Here is a 16,810-nt window from a genome sequence, read left to right on the forward strand (position 1 = left end):
TAGTATATGGTGTAATTTGACAACATAACAGCATCCTCAGCAGCGGGTCTCAAATGCTGGGAGGAGAGAAATGGGGGGAGAGGGAGAAGGACAGAGAGAGAGAGAGTGATGGAGAGAGAGAGAGAGAGAGAGAGAGAGAGAGAGAGAGAGAGAGAGAGAGAGAGAGAGAGAGAGAGAGAGAGAGGCTGGTCGCGTCACAAGAGGTGTGGGCGTGCTTTCGTACGGTGCATCGTTTGATGATCTCTCCGGTGCCCCCCCTCTCCCCCCCCGGTTCCCCCCCACCTCTTCTCTCTGCGCACAGTTGTGGTCAAACAGAGCCGGACTGGTCCTGTGAGAGGAGTCGGGCTCGGCTCGGGCAGCAGCGCTCCGCCGCTCCTCCGCGCATCACCGCCGCACTTTGGATAACTCTACCCGCCGGGGGGATCCTGCCCGCCCGCCCGCCTACCGGTCGCTCCTCCGAGTCCCGCACTGAGTATTGCCATGCTTTTTCCAGTCGGTCAGCTCAGGTGACTTTTCCATTCCCACCTCTTAGTTCTTCCTGGAAGGAGGGGGATACCTTAACCGTTCAGCCTTTCCAACTCTCTTTGTGAGTCGGAGGGGTATTTCTGCCGTAACCATGCGGGTGGATCGCTGCTGTGCGGGTCTCACTGCGTGGTGTGCGTGTCTCCTCTTACTTTTCTCACCTCTGAACACCCGGGTCACGCAGGCGGGGGGCGCCCACCAAAGCATCCCGCCATCCGTGTGAGTAGATGCACTTTTACGCACCACTTAACTCTCCCCAAGTTTTCCATCATGAACTTTGTTGAAAGTAATCACGAGAAAAGAGAAATGTGTCTGTGCATCGTGAACTCTCCTGGACCTGAACTCACCCGCTATTCATCGTTTAGTCTCTATTTTTGTGTAGTTCTTCGACATCAAGAGATCAAGATCGAGATTTGCAGCGCAAATAATTGTTGCAATTTTCCACTCATGTGAACATATGATGATTGTTTTCAGGGTGAAACTCTGGGCCTCGGCGTTCGGTGGAGAGATGAAGTCAATTTCTGCAAAGTACTCCGGCTCCCAGCTGCTGCAGAAGGTTGGTATGATCCTAATATTTGCGGATGCCAAATAAATTTTACTCTCGAGAGACACGAAATATGATCAAATTAGAGTGAATCATCAAGAGGAAGTGTTTCTTTCAAAATTGAAAGACTTCACCTTGTGACGTGCAGAAGTGAATCCGTGGATGTGCCGGCACAGCTTGCAGAGAATAACTTATGTTGAGTAATTTTTTTTTTTTTAAGACCATGCATTACCTATTCTCAAGTGGCTAAAAAGCACAGGTCCTGCTGCAGTTTAAGAGACGAGGAGTGCCGGCATAGATTTAAGCGCTTATTTTGAGGATGCGCCTTTTAAATAAGTGTCCAATTTTCCAGCACTCCAACAGATACGTTCACATTCAGGCTCATACGTTCGCACACCGAAGCCGGTCGCTATCTCAATGAGGACATTCATTGACGAAATCCATTTTCAGGTGCCTTCTTCTCCCCGTGACATTTAAAAAGAATAACTGAACACGGGTCCAAGTCTACGAGACGTCCTCGGATTGGCCTTTGAACGTTTCCAAGACTGATTCAAATGTTCGTCTCTGCAGTATCCCTTTACTTCTCTCCTGGGTGGCGTTGACAGCAGATGTGAGTCTTCTCAAATGCAAATTTCTCCAAAGGGGAAGGTCAGCTGATGAACCGGGAGCTGAAGCCAGCTAATGGAAAGCCAGCGGACGAAGGGTCAGAGCTGAAGATAACCTCTAACTGTAAACACAAACACAATCTTGTGCTTCAGGCTCGTATTGCGGGGTCCCGGCGTAAGCCCGGCGTCGCACGCTGCTGTTGGGATGTGTCACACGTTTACAAACCTGAGATCTGATGTGATGCACGTGCAAGTCCTGTATGCATATGACCACGCGTTACATATTCACATGCACAGTCGCAGAGACGCAGATAAGCCTATTGCGTGGATTTCATCAGCCATTGATAAGTTAGGGTAGTGGAATTATCAGTTGGACTGGATAAAAACTGTTCCCCGTTCTCATCTTTTGCAGCTCGGGAAGAAAAGATAACCCTTGCCACAGTGTGACGACCTTTTTATAAAATGCAAATGAAAGCTGCAGGGTTAACTGAGGGAAGAAAAGACTGGAGACCTCTTTGCTAAAAAAAAATATATATCCTATCATTTCGCACTAATCTGTTGTGTTGCTCCTTACCGGCCAGTTAAGTGTTATCCACTGTGCCAACATGCTGAATCGCTGAAAATCATCAAATGTGCAGGATGTTGAAAGACACATTCATGCTCACACAGGCCGTGGCACTATGTCGCTGCTGCAACTCATTGTGTGTCTGCTGTGGTCTAGCAATTCTTGTCCCGGCATGATGAAGAGGGACCACAGTTTCCCCGGGGGAACATATGCTTTTAAATAGGTGGAGAGATTGTGGGATATACATTGTTGTTCATAGAGGATGGTTCTGGAGAGAAAAGACTACGGCTTATATGAGCGCGTCTCCTCGGGGCATGGGACACATGGACTCAGTCTCCCTTCAGTTTCTCTCTGACCCCGGTGTAACAGAATTCCCTCGGATATAACCACACCTTGGCACGAATTGCTGCCTCTGCTGCTGATCTGTATCACAGCCAGATATTGTGTTTATATGCATCCCTTATCTCACCACATCTTTATACACAATCTAATGCAAAATATCATGTAAGACATGGTTGTGAAAATACCACACAAGGACCTAAATACGAACGTAATAATAATTAGATTTACGTGCATACCGTTGTCCTTACAGTTTGTTTATAGTTTTACAAACAGAATAAATTCATTTAGAAACTACTATCTGCACCTTGAGCTAAAAGCTCAAACGCTGCAATATAAATTTTACCTCTGTTTATGTAAATTGAATGAATGTGAGGTCCGATGCAACTTAAATTTTAATTGTATCCACGAGATATGTTTTCAATTAATTAAGATAATTAAATAAAACCCGCATAAAAAGGCATTCTCAGTCAATCGGTCATAGTCCATATTAGACGTCTCGGTAATTTTTTGTCACATTAAAAAACACATTTATTCTTGAATCATATTTTTTAAAATGTAGTTATCGAAATTCATGCCTGCTAAACTAGCAAACAAGATGAGCTGATAGTATTTAATATTTCAATTTGGGGGGTTGTGATTATTATTTAGGGTGGCAAAAGTCAAAATCTTTTATAACTGAATGTAACTGTGTGGAGATATTGCCTTCCTTCCCCTCCCCGATACGAGCTCTCCCTTTCCTTCTCTGTCCTGATTTGTCCTCCCTGCCCGCGCAACAGCATCCTGTATTCATCGGAAACTGCTCCTGTTTCAAGGTTATATCAGTCAGGTTAGAGAGAGTATCTGTCGCTGCAGAAGCCAAAATAAAGGATCAATAATCCCTTCAAAAATCAGATGTTAGGGAGTGTATGTTCAAGAGGAATGCTTATCACAGCCTTGCTAAGCATGCAGAGCTGTGTTTGAGACACATAAAACACCTCCCGCTGATTGTTAGAATTAGCGCTGTGTGTTTTCCCCTCTTCACTGCTAGTCGGTTGAAATCTTTAATTTCATGTATCATTGAGCAACCTGTCTATATGAGCCAGCCTGACGGTGGCGACTGAGTCTGTGTGCACGATGCTGGCTGGACTGGTTTTCACCTCACTGACGTAATGGCTTCCCTGAATCAAAATTGTGCAGCGTAATTCCACGCTGAAATAACTCCAGGCCTTCTGGTAATAGAAGATACATGAAAAATGATTGTGCACGCCTGCTTTTCTCCTTTTTTTTTTCAGAAAATAATATATGAAAAATGAGGATAGCCAGCGTGCACTAAGTTTGCATACCTACTTAAAGCCACCTTAAATCACATACTCCCACCACCTCTCTCACATTCAGTGGCGCTTCTACGGAGCGAAAGAGAAGAAGACGATGGAAGGGTGTAATGACGTGTGACGAGTATGCAAGAATCGATTTGCCTGGATGTGGAAGCAGTGTGTGTGTGTGTATGTGTGTGTGTGTGTGTGTGTGCGCGCGTGCGCAGGGGGATGTTTTCTGTGATGCAATTTGGTGCCATTCTCTTCTTTACTAACACGAAGCTTAGTGGCGAATCATTGGTGTCTGCTGACAATATTCATAACGAATGAGAAAAAAATGGAGTACTTCCTCCAGGAACAGGGGATAAAAAGAAACAAGTACCTACATTGAAGTCTGGCAGTGATGTGAAGCAGTGAGAGACTTAAAGGCAGACACGCAACATGCTCACGCTGGGCTTTTGGATTTCTGTGGGAAAAAAAAAGCACTACTCCTCTCACAGCAGCAGGAGAACAAAAAGCTTTCCAAATTTGTGGCCACTGATGTTGTCCATTACTCTTTTTTTTTTCTCTCTACTACAACATTTCCATTTGCTGTTACAGGTTTTAATGTTTGACACTTACAGTTATGAAATACTAGTTATATATCAATGTCACTTGAAATATAGTAGCACTTGAAATATACAGTTAAAGTAACTCTGTAATATAGGAGCTTTAAAATGATCTTTGACAGTGGCAGATTCTATGAGATTATGAAAATGCATCAAGAGTCTCCCAATATATCACATTTGTTTTTCACTCAGTGTATATAAAGATACATATACCTAGAGTTCGAAATACGCATTTATTTGAATGTGCGAGGGATTTTCTAATTAGAAAAGGAATGATTACGTTCCCCCCGGTATTATTTTAAATCTAATCACATATTTGGGAGAGGAAAACGGTCAAATGACTTGTTTTCATTGTGCAGGGACTTGTGTTATAACTTGATTAAATGTTTTATATTCTCTACTCAGTAACCATTGTAATGAGCACTGAAAGTTTTAATTTGATTTTAGCTCGGCTTTGTTTATAAGAGAAATGGTGCATCATCATGCCTGTAAAAATAAATTGATTGTAAAATCATTTTTATGCAAATGTATATCTGTATCTTGTTGTTTTACAATGATGCAGCAAATGCATGAATGACTGCTGTGGTTTATACGAAATGGACTGAGGAACATATCTGGACACACTGAGGTCATGTCCTGTAAACATAGGAGTCTAACACAAAACACAAACCGTTTTTTAGATTTACAAATAGTATTTTTAAATGTGAATGTTTCATCAGGAAACATGGAGTAGAGCTTCTCCCACTGTGTTTTTTGGCATACAGTTATAAACGGCTGTCAAACTTTTGGGATAATCTTTAGTAGTGTGTGTTAAGAAGTCTGCATTTTATTTTTTAGGTTGTCTTGTTATTTAAGTGAAAATTCAGTTCAAATTATGGGTTTCACTTGATTTTTGGTGGCATTTAATTAGGTGTGCATGTGTTAAAAAAACATATGCAAGCCTGCAGGTAGCCGATGTTAGAGGCCGATCTGTTCAAACTGTTAATGGGCCGCAGCAAACAGCTCTGTGCCTTCACGTCTAACCTCTTTTTCCCCCCATAAATTAATGCTATTGATTACTCTTGATGTCTCACTGTGGGTTATAACAAAGGGATCAAAAGGAGCTTAATTGTCACTAAATTTCAATCCACACATTGTTGATACCAGCAATCCTAAGCATCTTTAACCTGTTCATGGCACTCTCATGCATCCCGTAGGCTTTTTAACAAGGAGCAGAACTGACTGCTCAATAAACTTTGTGACCTGCACATGAATGAGCACAATTTTCCAGCCAGTGTGAAATGCAGAATAGAAAAGGCATCATCATTTCTGCCTACCACCGAGCTAGGAAAATCACCTGCGCTTCTCTGAGTCTCTGTGTCTCTGTGTTAAAAGGTGTGGTTATGCAGATTCCTGGCATAAATCTGTTTGGTGCAATGGTCACGGTCCCCCATTTGCACATCTGACCAAGATTCTTAGAATTTTGGTTGACGCACATGTGCAAATCTTTGTTCAGAGGGCACAGCATACATAGCAGGACTAATCGCACTTTGATATTTTGTTAATGCAAATCTGTGTTCCATGTATGCGACTATGGCACAGTAATGGCATATGATGCAATGGTTATGCAATATAATGCAGAGTTTTAGGCAGGGGAGTAGATTATTAACACGCAAAGTTAGATTCGGCTCTTGGAATTGATCGTCGTTGCTGCTTCTGTCATTCCCTTTCAGAGCTAGACGTGTCTGGCTGAATATAATGGACGATAAGCTAAATGGACAAGATTAAATTGATACTTAACTTCTGTATCATACACCTAATGTGATCCATGACCCATTGTCACTGAATCAGTTACCCGTTCATTTATCATGTAAGACCATTTGATATTCATTAGATATTAGATACTTGATTATATTTTTAAAACGTAAACAATTATGTGCCATTTCATTAATAGTTTGGTTTTAAATAAAGTTTTCAAACTGAAATCCAGAGAAATGACAAAAAGATTGTGTTATGAATTAGAGCCCAATAAAGAGAAATGAAGTAAAGTTACTGCTGTGATTCCCCACCAGATTCCTTACATAACAAGTCAGCTGAATCTTATTGTCTTTTTGTTCCAGCTTAATGTCCAACGGATCGGTGATGGCAGCCAAGTAACTTCATGCAGGAATAAATTGACACGTGTACCAATTACATTACAGTGATAGTTAGCTGTAAAGGATCCACACGGTTGCACTCATTCACCATGCTAATTATAACTAGGATGAAACCACTGATACAGGACATCCTCCAGACACTAATCCATCATCTAGGAAGATATCATGGCTCCTCCATCTAAATAGCAGAGCATCAAGGAAAAACTGATCAAAAAATAAAAAATTCATGACTCATATGAATATGATTTTAGTGGCTGGTAATATACATTTAACACACACACATACACATACACGCCCTTAGCTTTGGAATACGGTTTTACCCGGTCAATTATTTAAAGGGGTAATCAATAATAACATTATACTTGCTTGACAGCAAGTATAATCAACGGCATTGAAGGGATTATAGGACGTGCAGAAAATAAAATGATAGTAATGAAATAAATAAAAGAAAATGCAAGCAGGGATGTGGACATTAGTTCAAGTGCTCTGGATGTTCCAAGGTAACCAGCACTTCTGTCATCTGTCTGCACGCATGTATAGTTTTCTTTCCACCTGGAAGATGCAACATTCATCGGGTATTTGAAACAGCTCGGCCAAAGTACGTCTATACGGGTACTTGATGAAGATAGTATGCTGAGGGAGCTGTCAATGCTTTTATCCCCAATATTTGTGCACGCAGATACAGCGTGCATGTGTGTTTTGGAGTGGGGGGGGGACCTTTATATTTGCGATGGTGCCAGTCTGCTGCCACGAAGAGGTGATGGCGGAGGTGTTCCAGTCTAACAGTGTGTCAGTGAGGGGGAGACGGCTACAGATTAGATTTAGCTTCAGGAAAATTGAATAGCTGTCAGGTTTGGTTCAGCATGGCTTGTGATGAGGTGAGGAAAGGGGGTGTGTACCGATAACTGTCACTCCTTCCCTACCCTCCCCGAACCCTCCCATCTTTTCACTTGTACTTCCCTCTTCCTCTCCTACTCTTATTGAGCGTTGAATAACGTTGCTAAATTTGCTCCCTCTGTTTCTAGTGGATTGAGATGAATGAGAAGGCAGCGTGTGCATTTTTTTGTGAGTGTAAATGATACAAAAATGGTGAAAGAGGCTGAAAAAGGAGAATGGTGTATCATGGAGTTAATTACAGTGTTCGCAGTCGGGAGAGCAGCCAGTGCTGTTATCCTTTCATGTTTTCGCAGGCCAGCTTTAGCCAACACAGGCATTCACTCATACTGTAATTAGTGCTTTGTTGGTGAAATGCATGCAAAAGCCAATGTGAATCAAATACCCTGAGTAAACGGCAGAGCGCTCAAGAGCAGGGAGCAAGAACCTTTGCTACGGATTAAAGAACTTAGAGCACATCTGCTGACGCCGTGCTTGTGGGCCTAGGAAACTCGAGTGTCTTTTGATGACTTCTTCTGCAGAATGCCTATTTGATTTATTCCCAACCTTTCTGATTAAGCTTATGTGCCAGAGCGGAAAGTGTTTGATTTAGTAGTTAATTTGTGTTGGTAAGTAGGTAGATTTTTCTCCCGAGTTTCCCAAGTTTTTTTGCAGAAGCTGCACACATTGTGTTTGCATACAGTGCAACGCCTCGTGGCCCGTGCTGTTTGTAAGATGAATGTGAACGCGGAAGATGAATATCCTCAGTCATCTGTCAGCGGATGCTCAGGTGCGTCTCTGCCTCTGTGCCTGCCTCGCGGATGAAGAACATTTCCTTGGCCGCGCCGGACATCGATGAGCAAAACACACAAATACGCATGCAAGCGTACACCCTATCTCTCCTTCAGATTTCTGTAATTATGACAGATCGTTCACCTGGTATGCTCCAAAAGAGACTGCACGCTGAGCGTAAACAGCAGCCATTTTGGGAAAGAGGCGGGACCGGTACTATTAAGCATATTAATGTGCGCGGCCTTGTGTGAAGGACTGTCTGTGACTTTCTGTCGTCCATATCAGTCACAGTTTCTCAGGTTTGCATCCTACCCGTGTGTTAAAGACGGCCATTATAACATAAAAGATGACTCGAAACATCAAAACCACTCAAAACTGAGCGGTTAATTTAACGTTCAGCTGACGAATACGCCAACAAATTTTGAGTTTGTAATTCTATTTTGGTGCTGAAAAATAAAACTTTCCCTCTCTTTTCCCACTAATTATTTTTGCTATTACTGCTGCTCACCTTCCTTCTACATCTCTCCTCGTCTTCCTTCATCTTGTCTTTAATAATAGATACGATGCAGCTAGGCCACTAAAGAATACATGGGAGGGGATCCAGGGAGTGCCAGTGTTTGGAGCAAGTGCTGGTGCCCACACCCTCAAGAAATAGTTCCGCTGGCCTTGCACAATGTCTTGCACTTGCTGCACTCTCATAGGGGCCACAGTATGTGTCCCAAGTTACCATCTCTGCCCTACTCAAACACACACACACACACACACAATCTCACACACACTACTCCGTTTAACTGTACTTTATGGTGCGCTGCACGATGCCCCAGTTGCACAACACATCTCAACTGTGAGAGTGTTGCCAAATCCAGCTCAGTGGGACGATTGCCCCTCCTTCCAATGACCTTCACCTGCACTTGCTCTCAACTCACATAAACACAAACCCGCCGACACGGTGGCTGTTGTATATCGCCGCGTACATCAGCAGTTTGAGGGCGTGTATCAGCACTCGCATAGATTTTGATTTGCCTTTTCATGTTTCTCTTAAAAAAAAACGTATTATTCTATCAGTGTTGATTTATTTCATTTATGCTGCTCCATGTACAGATGACAAAAAGGTAATACTGAGCACAGAGTTAGTGCCAAAACGGCACAGAGAGGCGCGGACAGATCAATGCTGACAGAGATTGATTTTGTTATTTTGTTGGTATGTACATTAAACAGACATGTTTGGATAGTAAAAACATTCACATTATGTTCAGAGGGAGAAATGGTTGTACAAAGTGAATACCAATGTTTGAATCCTGGTGCTTTCTGACATCATTTTTTGATGTATCTTTACCTTATCAAATATGTGGTAGGGCACACTTTGATTTGGGCCTCGCTGGACCACATCTATCGTAGCTTATATTTAAAGTATGTCAAAAAATACTCCAAAGTCCATTGAGGTTTTTGCAATTTTTAGAATCAATCCTTTTAGAGTATGTTCTTTTACTTAAGCTGGTACATAAAGATGTGGTTGCCATATTTGTGAAGTCTAAGTTTGTAAATATGTTATCATTGTTATTTCTTTTTTCTTACATTAAGGTGTTAAAACTGATGACAAAATATATATACTTTCTATTATCATTTCACCCGAAATGATAATAGTTGCACCAACTCTTAATTATAAATGCAAACTTTTTCCCCAGGCCATTTAAAAATGAATACATACATAAATAAAAAGTTCTGGAATAATATTGTGAGTTTTAGTTGTACACCTGAAGTCAGAAGAGGTTTGAGAACTAAATTGACTCCACGTAATAACACGTAGAGGACTTAAACTGATGACCTATGATAATATTGAACTTTTCAAGGCTCCTTTGCTTCTGAATGGCTACCAACACATTTTTTGAGGAAATACACATTTTGGAAAATGCCGTCTTTGTGAAGCTTTAAAAGCAAACTCAAAATTCTCAGCAGTCAAAGAAGTGCAACACTCTGTGACAAATCTTCACTTTTAGGACTGTGTCTTTTCTTTCTCCGCCTCGACGTTTTGCTTTTCCCCGTCTACTTCTATGCTTGCTGCTAAAATCAATTCGGGACTCTGTGAATGTATGGTGTCGAATAGGGAAACAGCGGGCCACATTGTACGTGCTGCTAAGCATGAACAATGTTCTCCGGGACTCTGGTTAAACCAAGTGAATGCGGGCGACTCCACATAGACTGTGGACTATTAATCAGATCCATGTGAATAGATTAGACCCGCTGTAGGGCCATTATGCTTTTTGGTGAAGTGAATTATCGGTATATGAAAGAAAAAGTGCGCGTGCTCTGGTGGCAGAGAAACCACTTACTGTGCCTCTGAAGTTGAGAAAAGGACTGAATGCCTACCCCAGTTTTCTTGGAGTATTTTGTGTGCGCACTTGTGTGTAGGTGGGGGGTACATTATGATAGCACTGAATGTGAAGACATTGAAAGATGGTAGCCATTAGAGAGAGCAGGGATTTGGCTGGCACTCTTAGGGGCAATTGTGCATACCCGACAGACGCCAGGCACCCTCTGACAAACTTCTGAGTGTTACTACCAGCTACGCCGTAAGGTCTTGTGTGAGTTTGTGTGTAGCGCTCTTATTGTACCCTTGCTCTCAGTAGCCCTCGGGCAGCCTTTAAATACTCAATGACTGCAGAAATGCACACGCGCTCGCGCTCTCGGTAGGTGCCAGTAGATGAATTGTGTCGAGGAGCTAAATGGCCGAGGTACGTAAGTGGTTTCAATTATGTTGAAATTAAAAAAAAAAGCAACATGGCCTTTGCTCAGTGGGAGGAAAACTACATAGAGGGTTTTCAGCCTTTTTCTTTGATTCTATTCACCTTATATATGTTCACCTTATATTGTATGGTTTCATTTGGCACCAAAGTTGACTTCCTCTCATGGCCTGCGGATTCTCTCACCTGGACTCATTACTTTGCTGCTGCTCTGTTTCCCTCCTTTTCTCGCTCCACACATCTGCATTCACTCACCCTAAGCACACTCACCTGAGGCAGATTACCAGCCATCAGGGCCAGCATACAGATACCAGCCTGAGACGACCTGAGCCAGCTTGTTACCTGTCATCCGTTTTCCAGGATTTGCCTCTGGTATTTTTGGAATTCTCGACTAAGCCTTTTGTTTACTGATTCTTCTGCCTTTGTTTTTGCCTTTTGTTTGCTGGCCTCTGAAAAAAAAAAAAAAAAAAAAAAAAAAGATTTGGAACAAGAACCTTATGTGGCGTCTTTGTGCATGTCATTGTGACGGTGCTGTGGAAAGACTACAAGTATCTGAACACCTCATTTAGGAAACTAATGAAACCCAGTGTTATAGAGTATCTTTTTATGGGTGAAGGTTTTGGATAGATTACCCAAAAAATGTAACTCTAGATTATAAGTCGTCTTTACTTTTAATGAGGCTGACGTGTCCTTGGGCAAGGCGGTGACTTCCCTCCCGATAGTCTGGTTATTGCCTTGCGTGGCAGCTCTGCCCCTCTTGGTTTGTGTATGTGGGTGTATGTTACGTAGTGTAAAGCTGTGTGTGACAGCACTGGAAGTGGAGACCCTTTACATTTGTTTTAAATTTAGAAAATATAAATGATCCCTCAAAAAGCCTTTTTTTTTTCCTCTCAACCCTCTTTGTATCGCTTTTAATGTCTGTACATCAAGGTTTTTTTTTTTTCCTTCCCAATTGAACTTTAATATTACATCAGTCTTTTTTACCAATTTTACATTGGTTGTGTTTCTGACATACAGTTAAGGATGGTGTGTGTGTGTAGGTGGTTGGGAGAGTTAAACCTTCAAATTAGTGTTTTTTTTTTTTTTTTTTGTCTCTATGAGCAAGTGGTATTCAAGGCAAGCTTTGCTGTTTTTATATTTCAGCTTGTGCATGGAATTTTTTATTTTATTTCTTTGGTAAGGATACCAACATATAAAAAAGGCAGATTCTAGCAGACGGAATAATGAGAATATTAAATGTGTCAAGATTCTCCTGTGGATGATTTTTTTTTTGATACTCAATTGTTGTGGTATTTAATTACACTACTTACTCCTTTTCAAAGGTGAATTTCAACTTGTTTTCTAATTGCAAGCTGACGTCTCTGCTGCGAAAGGAGCAGATAATAGGAAATCAGTCATGACAAAGGGTGTCATTTAGGCTCGTTACATATATTTGTTGATCCATATAGACCTAAATGAGCATTAATCAATCAAAATTGTGAAGCCAAACATTAGATCCATAGTCATTGAGGCTGACACAAAGCAGAATCTTTGTGTCAAGTGTGATATGATCTTTCTTTTCCCCTGCGGTACACATAATGGCCGGGTGCTTATTTTAGTTTTTCATCCGAGGAAGTTGAAGCCGAAACATACGTTCCAGGATTATGTTCGATCAAAGGTCTATCCTTTGATAAATTGTCATGACGGGCTAGCAACTGTTTCACAGATTTCTGTCCAGCTGTCTAGTTAGACTTTATTAAACAGTTAATGGGGCACAATAGTAAGCTCATGGCAAGAAGGTCCCTGGTTTGATTCTGATAGGGGGCCTTTAAGTCTGGAGTCTCCATATTCTCCTTGTGTGTGCGTGGGTTTCCTACTGCAGTCCAAAAACACGCAGGAGGTTGATTGGAGACCTTCAATTGCCTGGAAGTGTGAATGGTTGTATGCTTCAAGATGCGGCCCTGTGCTCGATTAGCGACCTGTTCAGGGTGAACCCCGCCTCTCGGCCAATGGCAGCTGGGCTCCGGCCGAGTGCAGGATAAAGTGAATGAATAAACATTTAATTGCCTTCAGAAGGGACTCTGCTTTGCAGAAATGAATACCAGAACTGTTTGTTAAAAAAAATAAATAAAAAGTGTGGATGCCAACAGTCTGTAGAATTCCCTTCTGGTTTGATGCTCACACACTGTCTAACCATGTGGAACATGTCAACGGTTCAGCAACTGACCACCATGAAACTGTTCTGACTTCTTGTGGCACAGTCTGGTTTCTGTCAGGATTTGCCTTGTTCTCACTAGATGATTCAGTGGTCTGTCATAACAATGTGTGTGTGTGTGTGTGTGTGTGTGTGTGTGTGTGTGTGTGTGTGTGTGTGTGTGTGTGTGTGTGTGTGAGCTCTTCAGTCGTTTATTTATAGTGCTCTAAGCTGACTTTGAGACATTACTGCACTATGATCAATACTATTTACTGATAGATCACTTCCTGGGTAATGGAACAATGACAAAGGTGTGATTGCAGAGGTAGGAGTTGTTTTATTTCTTTGCCTGATTTGTCAAAGATGTATTGGTCTTATGTATCTGAAATTAGCCTTTGTAGTAAATGTCTTATTTTTACGTGTGTGTGTTCCTGTATGAATTTTAAGATCCATTGGGAGTGCCTTTGTGCCAACAGTTACCGGACTCAGACCAACATGCTTTAGAGGCAGGGAGGACAAGCGTGAAATTAATTGTTCCACTTCATCTCCGGCCAATGCTTCTTTTGAGGGAACAATTTGTCGGCTGGCATACAAGGGAGGCCATGAAAGGAGGAGGGCATTGAGATTATTTTGTGTTCCTGGGAGATCCTGTGATCCAGCAGTGACTTCCTGCTGTTGATTTGGGTGGACGCTGTTGTTTCCACACCATCTAGAATGCAGCATCAGTCAGAGTGCAGTCTTTCTTCTTCCTACCTGCACATACAATGTCCCAGTAAAGCAATGGTTAAAAAAGAATTCAACATTGTAATTATATCTTACCTTCTTTTTTTGTTCTCCTTGTCTTACACTTTTATTTACATGAGCCATTTTGGATTTAATTATGTTGGGAGTCTGTAACATGAAATGAGACACCATGGCATTTGATCTTGTGCATATAATTATATATATATATATATATATATATATATATATATATATTTTTTTTTTTTTTTTTTTTCTGCAATTCTACCCACTTAGGCTGATATATTAGTCTTTTCATATTTGTTGAATATGAATTCAATTACATGGCCGTGACAAACAAAATAAATCTATGATGTCAAAACATGCGATCATTTTGACTTCTCCCTAGTTGTAAGTACGTAAATATTTTTCCCATGGACGGTGTCCTGTTTGTTGTGTTCATGTCAGAGGGTAAGCAAATCCGAGAGTCTGTTAAATCTGCTTGTTGATCTCTGTTTTATCTCTTTGCTCTCATAATAAACTAAAACAGTCAAACACAAACATACACACAGACCCTTTGTATATGCATGCATGCACAAGCCTCTCTGAGCCTTGTAGCTTTGATTAATCAAACCAGGCTCATCCACTTGTAGCCAGACAAGCAAGCAAAAGAAAACCAAACAAACAAAGCTGCTCTTTCTGAATGAAAACCAAATAACACAGCTTGAATGAAACAGGATATTATAACATTCAAGCTTGTCATTCAGAACCATAGTGTGTGTGTGTGTGTGTGTGTGTGTGTGTGGCTTCCTGGCGCATGCTTCCATATTTTGCTTTGAATGTGCAGTTTAATTTAGTAAATCAGAGAGGTTGGAAACCTTGTTTGCAATTCAAACAAAAGCAATGCTAGTTTAAATATTTTGGCATTCATTTTTTTTTTTTCAGTTTGGAAATGAATTATGATTAACCATGTTAGATATTCCAACAATATGAGATGGATAAACTGTGATAACTTAACAGTATTTATTGGTATGCACCTATTCCCTGTCCAGATATATGTGAATGGTCTGAGGTAAGGCAGGCTCTGGCAATGCGTTAAATGTGCTGGGATTTGGGGGACTCGGGCTAAGTCTTTGCGTGAGATTTTTATTTTTTTTCCCTCCATTGTCAGTATTATTAAAAGATCCAAACATGTTGTGTAGATACAGTATGTCTATACTCTAAAACTCTAAGGGCTAACCAAGTGCCCACATCATTGCTGTATCTGTAAAACGCACTGGATTCTGTGCACGCGTACATAGGCCCTGAATCTTTGAGTATGCAGTGTTTCTAGTCTGCAATTACTGTAACAGAGTTCACAATGTTGGGGAGATAACATCGGCTCATTCGTGTGATGCAGCACAGATGAAGGGTGGTGATAAATGAGAATCACTGGGCTGCAAACTGTATAATGTGCCACTGCTGTTTTTTTTTAGGGCACATATATAGCAAATGCCCTAAAATTCAACTAGTTCCAAACTGTACCGGAATTTGGCTGAGATATTTTCAACACAGTAAGGTCTACCCTACTAAAAGTCACTTAGTAGGGCTCATGGACTGAAACAAAAGTTTCAGTTTCACATAAAAAGCTGCATACACGGTTATGATGAAGAATACCCCGTTGGAATCTGTCAGATCAATACAATAAATCCTTGCAAGATGGAATGATTAGTGATCAGAAATCCATTTCAGCTGAAGACCTATACTGTCACTCCCAAAAAATATAAAAATGACCAATTTACATTCAATTTGAACAGTAAGCATTTACGGTAAAATGGAGCTGCTCATAGAAAAAGAGCTTTGAACGAATTTGACTTGCATACAGCATTGAGCCAAACAAAATTAAAAGAGGGTAATTGCTATCCGTGTCTTAGGCATTGTTCAGTTAATTAAAAAAATGTACACAGAAAATCTTAAAATGTGGATTGAGCGAAGGGTGCTTTTGATATTAGCATGTTATTCAAAACTACACCAAAACTAGGAGTTAATGGATTTCAGAGTAGCGCTAGAATGTTGTCACATCTCTGTCTGAAAGAATAATAACCAGCTTTAGGTAAATGTCCATTTATTTCATCTTTATTTTCAGGAGAGGCTTTTTTTTGTCTGTACATACACATTTTTTTAAACAGATCTGAATACATTGAGAACTTTTATGACTCCATTTCCTGATTTTAAATTGGGCGGTCCCTTAGGGCACATCATTCAGTAGTGACAAACATTGAACGCTTTTTTCGGAATGTCCTCGTAAAGCCCACCAGATGCACATTTCGTATTTTTCTCTTAATCTTTATTCAAATTTTAAGGTTTATCGTCACACCCATAAATTACACACATAGATGTAATTAAAAGTCCAGGTTCATTACATACACCCTATCTATTCACCCTGGCCATTGTGAGAGGAACTTGGGGGAAACCCACACAGGTAAACTACATAGATTATTAAAAAACAAAGCACTTAGAATTTACTTTACACTTAAATTGGATGTAAATGGCTTAGCCAGGATAATGATCACATACCTTTGCAGAGAGACACAGTATTATAACCACACTTCGCCATAAGATAACTGTTAACATGAGTATTATTATTATTTTTGTTTCATCCTCCTATTTCATCCTATGCATTGGAAAGGTTCACTGTTGCCCACTGAAGGATAAATGAAACATATTAAATAAAGACGTCTGTAGGTTATTTTCAACCCATGTCCCTCTAATGCGTTAACTCTTGAGACAGAAGGGGCTGTTCTCTATTTAATTGTATTGAATTATTCTTTCTTATATGAGCCAACAGCATCCCAGGATCAAACTCATCAGCAGGGCAGACGCACAGCAACAAAAGAGCCTGAATTCGACACGTATTTA

General features: G+C 40.9%; 1 protein-coding gene across 2 annotated transcripts in view; it reads left to right on the plus strand.

The window, feature by feature from the left end:
- Positions 1–330: 330 nt before the first annotated feature.
- Positions 331–16,810, plus strand: part of cacna2d3a (calcium channel, voltage-dependent, alpha 2/delta subunit 3a) — a 106,774-nt gene continuing 90,294 nt past the window's right edge. For both annotated transcript variants that reach the window (XM_086141220.1, XM_086141221.1), the window contains exons 1-2: positions 331–741; positions 997–1,078. In XM_086141220.1, the coding sequence (XP_085997346.1) occupies positions 617–741; positions 997–1,078 (207 nt within the window). In that variant the 5' untranslated portion in view covers positions 331–616. The remainder of the gene's footprint in view (positions 742–996; positions 1,079–16,810) is intronic.

This window comes from Fistularia commersonii, chromosome 34 (genome assembly GCF_037954325.1).
Source record: "Fistularia commersonii isolate RoL2024-O1a breed Wild chromosome 34, RoL_Fcom_v1.0, whole genome shotgun sequence".
In the NCBI taxonomy this organism is placed as follows: Eukaryota; Metazoa; Chordata; class Actinopteri; order Syngnathiformes; family Fistulariidae; genus Fistularia; species Fistularia commersonii.